The sequence below is a fragment of the Anser cygnoides genome, chromosome 1, assembly GCF_040182565.1.
Source record: "Anser cygnoides isolate HZ-2024a breed goose chromosome 1, Taihu_goose_T2T_genome, whole genome shotgun sequence".
Lineage (NCBI taxonomy): Eukaryota > Metazoa > Chordata > Aves > Anseriformes > Anatidae > Anser > Anser cygnoides.
The window spans coordinates 59,729,923-59,743,715 of NC_089873.1; the positions used below are offsets into that span (position 1 = coordinate 59,729,923).

Here is a 13,793-nt window from a genome sequence, read left to right on the forward strand (position 1 = left end):
AATTTTCAAACCAAGCTTTGATCAGACTTCTTGAATCATAGGTTTCCATTAATGAGAAGATCAAAACTTGCATCTGCATATATCAGCAAATAACAGATACTAATTTTTGCAGTCCGATAATAGCCCCAGGGCCTGAAAATCTTCAGGATGTGTTAAATACCTGACTGACCAGTTGCTATTACCTTAAAGCTTGAAAAATTTAGCATACAATCTTGAGCCAAAATTTAATATAACATGTAAATAATATTTTTTATAACTGTTAACAAATGGATAATAAATTGTTCATTTTTGCTTTAATTCTGTTTGCCTCCCTCTCAAAAGCCTCCAGAAGAGATGACTTTTGTGACTTGTTTTTTTCCTAAACAGAATTAATTTAGTTAAAAGGATAGTTAGTCACTGTGTAGGTCTAGATCTGAAGCAGACTTTGGTCTTTTTTGTTCCTATATTCTGTTATTTCAGGTTATAAACCTTATGACAATACATGCACAAGGCTCTGTGATTCAGAGTCCAGTCTATAATACCCATTTATATGTGGTTTTTGAAGCCTTATGTATTCTTAAAAAGCCTTATATTTATAACTGTTTCAATTATGGTAATAGTGCTTTTTATAAATACCTTTTTATAAATACCCCTTTATAAATACCCTGTACAGTTCCTCTTGAAAAAGCCTCTAAGATGTACAAAGTTGTATTGGTGACTTCCTGTTTAAGCTGCAGTGATGGTAGTTTACCCCCTTCTATTTACAAACATATGCTGTGTTCATGCAAATCACCTATCTTAATTAATTTCTAACACTTTACCTATGTTAGTAGTCCTACTATAAAAAGAAGAAACATCTAAGGTATTGTGGAAAAGCAGTCAGTCACAAATGCATGGTAACTGTAGGTACTTAGAAAACTTGGATAAGCTCAAATATTTGCAAGTTGAGGTGTAAAATGATCCTTAAATTAAAATGTAGTTGGATCCTCCAGCAGCTGCTTGGAAAATAATTACATTTACAATACTGAATTCATTCAAGTACCCTAATTTCATGAAAACGTCTTACTTGCCTTTCTGTGTATCAACACTGGCATCCAGTGGACGGCTGGTGGAAAAAGAACTTTTAAATCAGCCATGGTGTAGGATTAGTATAGAAAAGCCATCACAGATTATTTAAAGTGGGGCTGTTCATGACTCTTTTTTTAGGAGTAACTTCATGCAGATCTTGAGGGAACAAAAGGATTTTACTTAGAGATAAACAACTATTACTGCTTAAGAAAGCAGGCAATTTTTTGAACTTGTCTAATGCTCATTAGAGTTGAGGAAGGTAAATAAAATACTAGAAATCATTAAGAAATGGGCAAAACAGGAAAATATACAAATGTATACACTTGTGACCTATTTTCATTTTAAGTAGTGCAAATAGCTGGGATCCCTCCCTCAGTGTCCCACTACTCCTAATGGAAGTATGGCCAACTAGTGAAATGATCAAAAAAACACCCCACAACTAAATAAAAGCCACCATTTTTCACAGTTTTTACTGAATTGTGGAGCTCCATGGCACACAACATTGTGGAGAACAAGAGCAGAACTAGATTTAGAAACAAGGTATATAATTCCTGGAGGATGGTCCAGTGGAAGCCGTTAATTTCAATATCACATGGGTATTTCATGCCTTAATACAGATGTTCTAATTAGCAGATGAATTTAAAAGCCATACCAAGAAACCATAAGCCACTATAAATTATGCATTAATATGTTGCCGTCCAATATTTTGTAAGCACCATAACAACCTCCTGTGTTTAGATCAAGTAAATGAAAATCCATCATTTAGGATGAAAACTGGGTAACAGGATAACAGGGAGGCATACTGCAGGAATACAAAAATAATTCCAATCCCTAATTTATTTGACTGTTGGCTAAAACAAAGATATTTAAGATAAGATTAAGATATTTTTGTAATGCTACACTGACAGTGTTCTCTGCTTGACTCTGAGTTGAATCTAGCCCCTCTGAATGAGGAATTGAGTAGCTGCCTATTTTCTTTCCCTGTTGTATTTCTTGAAGCAGAGAGCAGCTCCTGGTGGGAAACTTTAAATGCCCTGCCTGTTTCACTGTGATATCTTAGTGTCTGAATACAGCTTGCACTCACCTGCTTTTCCCCATTTCAACACAGAAAGGTTAAACTTACCTGATGTGCATTGAGGACCAAATAAATTCTCCTCAGCACATTTTTCACAGGCTATCCCACCAAATCCTTCCTGTGAATTACAGAATGGAAATAAAAACTTAAATCTCTCGTCTGTATACAGATAGACAGATAAACGGTTAGTAGCCTGGAAGCAACATCTTTAGCTTCCAAAAAACCCTCAAAGCACACCACCACCAAGGAAAAAAAAAAAAAAAAGATCAGTCAGCAAATCAGAAATGACCACTGAGATTTAGGAAATGTTCTTTTGAATAATTTTTTCTCTGCTTTTTCTTTTTCTTTTTTTTTTTTTTTTTAATTTTTAACTTTACACTTGAAATCAAATCATGTTTTGAATATCAAGTTAACAATAGAGAATGATAATCAAGCCTAAGGACCAAATCATTTCTGTAATTGTTAGGTTGTATTTCCTGACTATTTCTTATCCTGTCAACTTTTCACATGTTGCCAAAGGATATGCTTTTGATGTAATGGAAAGATTAACCAGTAGAGGAGGAGGTAAAAAAAGATTTGTGTTTTCTTTTTTTTAATCTTTTTGACAGAAGTTATTAAACAGTGCACTTTGCACTCTCAGAGAAACATTATGTTGAGAGCATAGTCCCAAAGATAATTCTTTCTAATTAGGGCAAAAAGTCATAAGTAGCAGCACACACTAAAAAATAGAACTCAAACCTCATGTTTCAAGAAAACAAAATGTATGAACCCTTTAATAATTTCACCAGAATATGCCTAAGTCTGTAGAAATAATACTATGAATTTTAGTGCAAACCAAGCAAAAATTGAACTCCAAGCAAGCCACCTCTGCTATTTCTGAAATACTCTCCTTTCATGTATGCAATGTAGTATGTATTATTTTATGTAATAATATTTATTATTATTCCTTACTGGCATTTATATGCTGATGTTATGTTTTTTTCCTTTACGAAAAAGGCTGTACCTGACAAAGGCACGTTCCATCCCCTTTTATGCCCTCAGAACAGCGTCCTCTCCCGTTGCAGGGTGATGCAGCTCCTCCTGGACATGCTGGAAATGACGACATATAAGTTATCAGTCACCTTGCTCTGACCCTTCTGCCCCACTTGAATGTTTGGGTGAGGACCTTGGAGGCTGCAGGGCTTTGGGCCAGGCAGGGTGATCAGGTGATGGCTGCTGTTTTGCATCTGCCCAAATCTCCTCACTAGAACCTTGGCTTCACCAGAGACCATCACCACTCTCTAGTATGGAAAGTTTAAGCTAGTTCTGTAATCAAGGGATTGCACAAAAATAGATTTCTTATTCTAAAGTACAGCACTGATTTAGTCTCTGCTGATTCACCTCTGTCGTCCTCTAAACTGTTAGCTTGTTTAATAGAAGTGACGTTTGTGTGACCACTTCTTTTGTAGGTTAATACAACTGATTGATTGAGAACTTGCTGTCAGGATCATATTTGATGTAAGTTAGGGTTTAAATAAGCCTTGCTGTGTCATGTGTCCCGTCCTCCCCTCCTCTCTCCACCCCCCCCCCCCCCCCCCCCCAATTACATTTGATGTGTCTGGAAAGTTCATCCCTGGTACCTCCCATAAGACTGTGATGTTTGATTCAAATCCCCCTGGAAATTGAAATATGGGTATCTCATGACCCATTTCTCTCTTATGGGCTGTGGTCACTACTAACATTTGGGTGCTAAAGATGTGGTATGTTCTTCAGATCCCCTGATGCTAAAACTGTGATTATAGGTGGTGGTACACCAGGTGAGACAATGTCTGACCACAAACCCCAGCCAGATGGAGGGGATAAGAAACAATGATTGCATTTCCAAATCAAAGCAGTTTTGGCTAAGATTTTTCAATATCCACATTTTTAATAAGAGATTACCTACAGAAAATGAAGATCAGAGTAGTTTTTAGTCAGATTGTTCTGTCTGCTTTTTCCTTTCATTAGGAATATCCTTATTTTTAAGTCATGCAGCCTCTCTGTGGAAACGATTTATTAACTCCCTTATGTAAGCCCTTCCATCCTCTAAGCTGTCAGCCTAGCTGGAGTTCCCATTAGGTAACATAATCCTGATGCAGGTGGTATCTAAATGTAGGAAACACCTTGTAGGTGCTCTGCTGTATGTTAGTGGTGGATTTATTGGTTATAGAGTCTTGGTTGGTTCTATGTGTGCTGGGGTGGACAGCACTGGATTTATGCTCCCACTGAGGAACGTAATCCAGATTTAGAGTGGTTAAGTGACCCGGAAGTTCATATGAAAATGAATTTGATTTGTGTGGAGTGATGAGCAAATAAGTGGATGTGCGTATGCATACAGCTAATTTTAGTGAAGGCTTTGGCTTTATAACACTGTCAATTTTTCTCTGTTTATTTCTTGATGAGTTTGTGAGGTCTGTTGGATTTGAGTAAGCTCCTCAGGAAAAATCAGTACTTTTAAAGGTAAAAATCTGAATCTGGTTCATCTCATAGATGCTGAAACGAAAGTGTTTATTAAGAATTGAGATGAAATAACCAGGAACAAGGGAAAGTGACAAGTACATATACTTTAATCTCTAAAGTAGCTTTTAGTGAATCTTTGGTATGGTGTGACAGGTATATGGATCTTTAGGACTGATGAGGATGCAAACTCTTTAATGTTTGCTGTGGAATGAAAACAATTTCAACTGCACTGATGCTTTTATTAAGTGTGCAAAGATAAAGAAAACTCAAAGTTACTGATGTAAATTCCAGGAAAGTACTCTTCAAAACTGCTGACAAGACAGCATTTTGCTATCGGTATTCATTCCACTTCCCCTTGTCTTCACTACCTCGTCTCCTGTTTTGATACCACCACCAAGGGACAGCTTTATCAGAAGCTTAGCAAATTACCACATTGTTTGACAAGTTTAGTTAGGCAGATAAAGCACTTCCTCTCCTCTCGCTCACGGTGCTGCAGGAGGCAGCACCATGGCTCTGCTCCAGGACACCAGCACGACACGGGGTGACGCTGGCATGGTCACCTGGCCCAGCCTTGGTGTTTGGGAGAATTTGGTTTCTGTTCAGGATGCTTTTCAAAAAGTAGTAAGAAAGAGATATTTCTGCTTAGCTCTTTACAACTATAGGAGTTTGCAGGGCAAATCTTTATGCCTAGCTCATAAAAGCTTAAATCTATCAGCTTTTTTTTTTTTTTTTTTTCTCACAGAGTTTAATTTTGCTTTCTCAAGTGTTTTCAAATGCATCCTCTTCTTGGATTATGTATCTTCTCCCACTCCCTGCAGACTGAAGCACTTGTAAAGATATAGTTTGAACCATATCATTTGATAGAATTTGGTGTATTATCTTTCCTCTTGACCTTTTGTTTTAAACTTTTTTATTCTTTGTTCTTGCAATGCTTTCCCCTCAGTTGCCCATACTGTGCACATTTGGGTTTGTACACAGGCTTTTGATCGGAGTCATGCAAATATGTGCCCAGTGTGGCAACATGAGATGTGGTAGGGGTAGCTCACACTGGAGCTCATCGCTGACACACGTTGGCCGTACAAGCTCTGCCAGCTTTGGCTTTTGCAGTTGGATGAGATGGAGAGAAATTAGCTGTCTCTATAAAACTATATTCTTGCTGGCCTGGTGGTGCCACTTAAGGTTCTGAAAAGGCAGGTGCACAGTGATAGTGTTAGAAAGCTGTGCTCTTTTCCCCTCTGCTTTTCCGTTTTATCCTGATGTCTGTTTACATAAGGATGTCTGATTTGCTCAGGGCACTTAGTAGGTAGGGAAACAGACGAAACATTTTTCATTCATGCCATGTGTTACAGTAAGTGCTATCGTTTAAGGAAATCAAAGCAGTATTTAAGACCTAATTCTGTCATTGCCATCAGATATTAAAGGTGAAGTAAACTCCTAGTCAGGATTTTTTTTCCAGTCTCAGGAAGGACAGGTTTTCCTCCAAACATTTCAAGGCATGCTGTATGGTCTTAGAGAGATTGTGATAATGCAGAGAGCTATTTTCTTCCTCCAAATGACAGCAGAAACAATGCTGAGACCTTGATTTTTAGAGGTGTTGCTTTCTGAGGGGGCCTCCTTGCAGCCTCTGTCTGCAGCGGAGCAGAGCTCAGAGCCCTCTCTGCAAATACCCATACACCTCGTGTGGTCTCATGGAGCACCCTGAAGTATCGGTTGGTTGAATGTAGAAATGTTTTTCTCTTTCTGGGCATTTAGGCTACATATGGTGTGAAAAGAGTAAATTACTACACAAGTGGCTATCTTCAGAGAAATACTGCATTGATCACCACACTCCTATTTTTTCTATAAAAGTACATGTTGGTTGGATTTTGATTTTTTGTTGTTGTTACTTTTTTTTCTTTTTCTTTAGTAGATAGATGTCTTGCATTTAAACCAGAGCTTAGGCCATACTAAAATTATTTGTTTATCTATTTTGTGGACAAAAGGACTTCACAGATATTGAACCAGACCTTGGCTCCTTGAACTAAAGGAGGAAATGCTCTGTCTGGGCAGGGAAACATCCTTTAAAGGTTTTGATGACTGCATCAGTAGCCTGAAATTTGGTGTACTTGTGGAGATGCTGAAATAATTTTCCTGAGGAAGAGGCATCTGGAGGAGACGTACTCCTCATTGTTGCTACTTGAGTAATGGCCTTGAACATTCACTGGCTTCAAAAAACAAACAAACAAAAAACCCTGAAAGAAAAGACCCTCCTAGAGTAAGAAAGTAAAGAGTTAAATAGATTTGGAACTATTTCAGATTCAGAAGAAAGCACTTTTGACCTAAAATAAAAACTTGAAAGTTGCTGTCTGAAAACTTTATTTTTAAAAATCAGTTATGGGGATGCTCCCATCTGATAGAACACTGTGTGCCGCAGAGCTGGAAAGCAGCTCTGCAGAAAAGGACCTCGGAGTCCTGGTAGGTGCCAAGTTGAACCTGAGTCAGCAATGTGTGCTTGCTGCTAAGAAGGCTAACGGTATTCTTGACTGCATTAGACAAAATATTGCCAGCACGTTAAGAGAGGTGATCCTTCCCCTCCACTCAGTACAAATGAGGAGTGCTCTGTCCAGTTCTGGGCTCCCCAGGGCATGAGAGACATGGACATACTGGAAAGAGTCCAGCGGAGGGCCACCAAAATGATCAAGGGACTTGAGCAGCTCTCCTATGAAGAGAGGCTGAGAGAGCTGGAGCTGTTTAATCTGGAGAACAGGAGGTTTGGGGGGAATCTTATCAACATGTGAAAGTACTTGAAGGAAGGGTGCAAAAAGGACAGAGCCATGCTATTCTCAGTGGTGCCCAGTGCAAGGACAAGAGGTAAAGGGCACAAATTAGAACACAGGAGGTTCTGTCTGAACATCAGGAAGCACTTCTTTACCGTGTGGGTGATGGAGCATTGGCCCAGGTTGCCCAGAGAAGTTGTGGGGTCTCCCTGCTTGGAGATCTTCAAAAGATGCCTGAACATGGTCTTGGTCAACCAGATCTGGGTGGCCCTGGTTGAACAGGGATTTTGACCAGATGGTCTCCAGAAGGCCCTTCCAACCTTAACCATTCTGTGATTCTGTGAAAAGTCATTTTGCAGCCATTGACTGAAATGATTTGTTCTGAAAATCTCAAAATCTAGGGGATCCCTGGGTTTTTGGAAATTTTCCATGATTTTTTATTCTTTGGTGAATCTTTGGATATGTATATTCTCCAAATTGTCCAAGTTTTGGCTAACCAGTGCTGTTTATTTCTACTCCTGTAATAAACTCTGAGGAGCAAAATTCTCATGGAAATAGTTTCTGAAAGCAAGAAAATCACTGCTTTACTTCTATTCAAACTACGTCCAAAAGGAGCTTACCCATGCAGTCTGGGCCCCAGTGTCCCTGGCAGCACTCAGGTTGTTCAAATTCCTTCATACAGGCATGTCGGCATCCAGGAAAAGAAAGTGTGTGTGTTTTAATTTCTAGATAATACCTAAGGAAAATAAATTGGAGCTGCATTAAAGCATTTAAATGCCTTCTGTGGTGAAAAATAAAATTCCTAATTTCCTTTTCCTCCTTCAGTGTTGGAGAAGGGCACTTCAAGCTTAGTTGTACGGATTTTGACTTTTTTTTTCTTCATTAAAATATACACTGTATATCAAAGGCTTAAAAATAACTTCATTACATTCTTTTTGCAAAGTATATATTTATTTTTTTTCACTTCTGCAACCTTAACACAACAATTTAATCCAAGTTTTGGTTTGAAATAGCATTTGAAAAATTATTTAATATCAAGGTTCTTTTAAATGCTAAGTAAGCATACTTAAATGCTAAGTAAGCAATAAGTTTTTTTTTTTTCTTAATTGAAATTCAGGCAAATTTTCAGATTTCTTTTGAGATATTTTCCTGCCCTGTCTAGCCCCACACACCCAGTCTGGCAGTTTGAAAATTCTATTGTTTATACGCTCTCATTCATTTCAAGCATGCAGAATAAATAAGGAAGCCATTTTATGATACCACTCAAAGCAAAATCTCATAGGCCATCGATACCAATGTTTATTTTCCTCTTATGTCATTTACTGTTTAACTTTAGACATAAAGTGCTCTAAGTGACACTTGAATTCTGGAGCAGGTGAAATCAATAAATGCTGGCTGTAAATAATATTTAAATTTTCCTTAAGAAAACTGCATAGAAGTGATAATTTGTGATACAAATTAATATCTTGTAATTCACAGAGAGCAACATTCATGGTAAAAAGCTCAGACAGAAGAAATACCTGCAGTCTGGTATTCCAGTCCCATTGGTGATTTTGGTGTAGCCAGCAGGGCACTGGGTTTCGAGGTTTAAAGAGCAAGGTACACATTCAGTTTTCATTCGAATGAGCAGCTTTTGATCACATCGCTTCTTCATCTGTAATGGGAAAAGATTCATTAAAAAGAAGGGATAGACCCCTGAATTGATATAACTCTGCCCCCAGTGGCTTTGCTGACAAATGACAAATTGAGCTCAGGCTTTACTCTCACCCCCAGCCACAAGCTCTGTCCTGCTCAGCAGTTACAAACCCCTGCTCTGGGGCTCAACTTGGTAGCATACCACATACTAGGGCTTTCCAGTAGTATTCTCTGCATGAAATACACTCAATATGTTCATGCAGGACAAACCCGATTAAGTGTAGCATTTCTATTAAGAACACTTTATCCAAAAAATGCTAAGTCCAGCAGACTTAAAATGGAGGTTACTGAGATAGCATCAGCGTACGGAGTGTTAATTCTGAAACTGCCTCGCCATCCCAAAGCAGGATGGAGACAAACAAGCGCTGGCAAGTGCCTTCTTCATCCAGCGGTAAAACCAAACATTAGGTGTGGAGGAAGTTGCTTGTGGCTCTGTGCACGCCGAGCATGGCACAAGCCTTTGTTCCTCGCAAAAGGCGGGTTTTGTATTATCAGCACTGCTGTATTGAAATGGGGGATTATGGCTGGTATTTTCAAATAGACATAAAATAATGTTGCCCAGTTTTCCTTTGAAATCTGGTAGAAGTTACAGGCCTGACCCTTCTCTTCCCCCACCTGGAGAAAGCCACAAACAGCCCAGCTTAGGAAATCTGGCCATAGCCCTCCAGCTCAAATGCCAAGGGCTCCTGCTGCTTGCTGTGGAGTTTCGAGAATGCAAATCTGACAAATGAATTGAGAAGGTGGCAAAAAGGGGAAAAAAATAAGGCTTAGGGCAGTGTCACAGTTTTGGCACCGTATTTTGAAGTGTAGAAATTAGATTTTTTTAAAACATCTATTTAACAAAAATGTCTCTGCTTCCTGCTACTAAAACAGTCCATCTATTTTAAAGCAAAAGTGTTTGCTGAACTCCACTTAATGCTGGTTTCCTCTTCTATCTTCCTGGTGAGTACTTCTAGAAGCAAGTTCATAATTCACAAGTGAAGAGAAGTGATGTAATGCAAAATAGTCTTTAAAAGCCAACAAAAATAATAGATGAAACTATCATTGCAGGAGAGGAAGTATTGTAAAGTGCTTAATTTTCTAGTCCAAGATAACCATTTACCCACTGATGTCTATGTATGGACCATTTAGGTGGTCTCAACTCACTGAAGCAATATTGACTGTGACAGACTTCCTATCTGATACAGCAGGATTGAAGTGAACTCTCTGAATGGCATTTCAATTAAGTAGCAAGCAGTCAATTAAGACAATGTCTGAACTACTGCCAGTCTGACAGGAGGAAATGCTTAAAAGTTTATTTTCAAAAGCTGTACCTGCCTGCTCCATACGTGTGCATGCTCGTGTGTATGTATGTATGCAGGGACCGGTTACAGCAGCATCATCCATTTAGAAATATTTAGATATGTTAATAGTAGGCTGTGGAGGTTAGAGGTAGCTTTACAGATTATAAAACTAGGACAATTGTGCCAGAGGAGTATAATACAGGATACTGGAGGTTCTTGCATGAAATTTTTTTTGAGCAAGTGGCCTCTTAAAAAGCATTCGATTTGGAAATGGCTGGTCAATTTGTGGAGAAGCAAAACGCGGTATGTTGTTTCTGTCACAATTCAGCTGTGAGTGGTTTGCTTCAGCCTCCTGCCAGTGCTCTTCTGTAGTTTGCATGACAAGTAGCAAACTGTTCTGTTACCAGGTTTACTACTCCCTTCCTATAAATACATAGCTGAAGATCAAAGTACATGTTCTTTGTGCACCTAAGTAAATAGCATTGCTTGAATTCCCCGCTATGACTCTGGTTTCCCAATTCTTGAGTCATTTCCCCAGCTTTCCTCCAGATCCTTCTCAGTTTTCCAGCAGCCGTTCTGGGTAGGGAATGTCAGACCCAGTCTGGCTGGGCAATGCCAGTGTATGTGAATTGGGCTTGTGCTCTCCCCCTGCAAGGTGGTCTCTGTCCCCCACCTCAGCAGACTGACCACTAACCCTTTGTGCAGCAGCACCTCAGCAGATCTTTGGGTCATTTTCTATGCAGAGTCTATCCCAAATCATCACTTCCAATGTCAGAGCCCACTGCATTGTGGTTGTGTTGCTGATGTGATAGCCTCCAGTATTTCTGCCCAGGAATTTCCAAACAAAATAAGTGCACATGAACACTTGTGCTGTCCAGGCCTAGATGTGGACCTTCTGTGTGCATGTGGGATGTGCGCTGTTGCAGAAGCTTACAGTTGCCCTTGGTGGGTACACTGGTTCCAAAGGTAGGATTTCTACATGTGCTGTAGCCTCCTAGTCTGACATGAAGCCTTCATCCCAGCAGCTTCTCCTCTTTGCTGGTTATCCTTCCTTCAGTGTTTGTGACAGCAGCACGTTTCAGTAACGGGGATAGTGAGGATGTGTCCCAGATGCTGACAAGGAGATTAAGTTACATGAGCTCTGAGGGACTCTGCTTGATTGTGATTGCCCAGTTGTAAGTACATTTCGAGAGCTATTTAGTTGTCAGTTTTTGGTCTTTACGAATGTATTGTTGAAAACTGATTTGGGCAACTTTCAAATGAGGTGGAGTTATATTTGGGTGATGAAGCCTCTTCCTGTAGTGCAGATACTTTTCAGGCATCTTTGAGATAAAAATGAGACCCTTTTCCAGATTTTCCACACGTGGGTGTAATGCAGATACAGCCAGAGTAAACAACAGGCAAAGCCACAGCAAGCAGTGCCATGCCAGGTGAACTGAGCAGCCTCCCTGTCCTCTTGGCAGGACCCAGGGCTGAGCTGGCTCTTTGGGCTTCAGGTCCAAAGTGTCTCCCACAAACTCAGCTAGAGCATCTCTGCACCTTGCTTCCCATCCAAAACTGCATCATGAGGCAGCAACATGAGGGGACCTGAGCACTTCAACCTTTTCAAAATCCCAGTGCTCAGGACCAGTGCAGCCACCAAAGAGCCCATCCTTAACGAGAAATTCCTTGTGCACCAGAACAAGAAACAACACCACATATACGTGCAGTCTGGGGACCTTAATTCCTATAAATATTTCCACTGAGGCAAATCAGTACCATTAATGCTGAAGAATCATCATAAATTCAGAGCATTGTCTGATTTTTCCATTTCTTTAACCAAGTCGACTGTTTAAGCCCTGCTCCTCGCAGGTGCCTGGGGAAGCCATCACAAGTCTGAGGCTGTACGGTTCAGACTTGAAAAGCTGTTGGTTGGAGCGGCTGAAATGATCTCACTGCAGCAGTTTTCATCAAAAAAGGCATCCCACAAAATTTTAGTTTTGGAACAAGAAAATTCAAAGAGATTTTATGGAAGATAAATTTTAAATAAAAGTAGGTTGTATACAGTTTCCCTCCCACCAGCTATAAAAGCTATTTTAAAATGGCAGGGTTATTTCCACTTTCTCCCATTTCCTCCTTTTCTCTTTTTGCCATTAGGGAAATTGGAAGAAAGGTGATTTGTCAGTGGCTCTTTCTGAGAGATGGAATAACATGTTTCCCAGTACTTGTTTGTACTTGACAAAGTATTTTTCCATTAAAAAAAAACAAAAATGACTGGCTTCCTTTTTTTTTTTTTATTTTTATTTTTTTCAGTTTCTCCCTGTCCTCTTGTTTTCTGTTCTACATGTGTTTTTTCTCCAGAACACAGTCATATAAAGCATCATGTTGTGAGGCAGTTTAAATTAGTACATATTTATCTCATGGACAAAATCCTGGGTTGGATTTGTAAAACAACTCTTTCTGCCTCCCTACAAGGGTGGTGAAAACAGATTTCATGAAATTCCCCAGATGCATAGGATTTGTATGTGATACATACACTAGTTTCACAAAACTCTACAAATATTTTACATAGGTTTATAACTTCACAAAATTACTTTCAATGGTTGGATTCCCTAGTTTTTTTCCCCATATCTCTGAAATAGTATTCCTTCCTTCTGGTTAGTAGAGCAGATATTCACAATGACAAATTTTCTGCTTTCATCTTCTGACTTATCAGAAATTCAAATGGTTTTCTTTTGTTGCTTTTGATGAATGTCAGCTACAGTCTTTTTTTGTCAGGTTTACCATTTTTAGAGGCTTTTTCAGCATATTTGGCACATCATTTGAGTCAAAATCTCAGCCAGACAAAACAGATACATTTATCTTATTTCAGAGGACTGAATTATATAGCTATTGGTTTGTAATTCAGTGCCACATGGCATCAGTGACTGTTAAAGGTTTTTTTTTCTTCTATAAGGTACCGTATCTATTAACAATTCTCTCGATAACAGTGAACGAACCGCCACTCCTATAGTGTAATAGAGACAGATAATAAATCATTATTTGAATAAAAAGCTGCTTCTTACCTGATCTGGGACTTTCGATGTCAAACACAGTTTCATTGCAAGCAAAAAAGCCAAAAAGTATAAAACAAATGGATTTTTTTCCATCATGAAGAATTTGATTTTTTTTTTTCCTCAGAGCTCTTCAGACATGAGTACTAAAATTATGACCGAAAGTGATTGTTAGAGTTGCTATTCCTTCGGGATTCTTAGGCAAGTAGTTTAAAACGACACTTGTCTTCCTGAAGGAAAATGAGTAAAAGCGAGAGCATGTGAAGCCTCCCTGCAAACAGGAAAAATTCCAAAACTCAGGGTCTATGCTGAAAGTGTTCACTGCAAAGCTGAATAAACCCTTCCTAACTGAATGACAGGATATCCTGACAGGGCTATGTTCATTTATCCCTCTCTCTGAAGCTGTTGACAGTACAAAACCAAGGAC

General features: G+C 39.2%; 1 protein-coding gene across 1 annotated transcript in view; it reads right to left on the reverse strand.

The window, feature by feature from the left end:
• The window catches only part of STAB2 (stabilin 2), a 92,054-nt gene extending 78,571 nt beyond the window's left edge, over positions 1 to 13,483 (reverse strand). The window contains exons 1-5 of the mRNA XM_066997429.1: positions 13,379 to 13,483; positions 8,877 to 9,010; positions 7,977 to 8,092; positions 3,126 to 3,211; positions 2,171 to 2,240 (exon numbers count right to left, since the gene is read on the reverse strand). Of these exons, the coding sequence (XP_066853530.1) occupies positions 2,171 to 2,240; positions 3,126 to 3,211; positions 7,977 to 8,092; positions 8,877 to 9,010; positions 13,379 to 13,465 (493 nt within the window). The 5' untranslated portion in view covers positions 13,466 to 13,483. The remainder of the gene's footprint in view (positions 1 to 2,170; positions 2,241 to 3,125; positions 3,212 to 7,976; positions 8,093 to 8,876; positions 9,011 to 13,378) is intronic.
• Between the last annotated feature and the right edge of the window lie 310 nt (positions 13,484 to 13,793).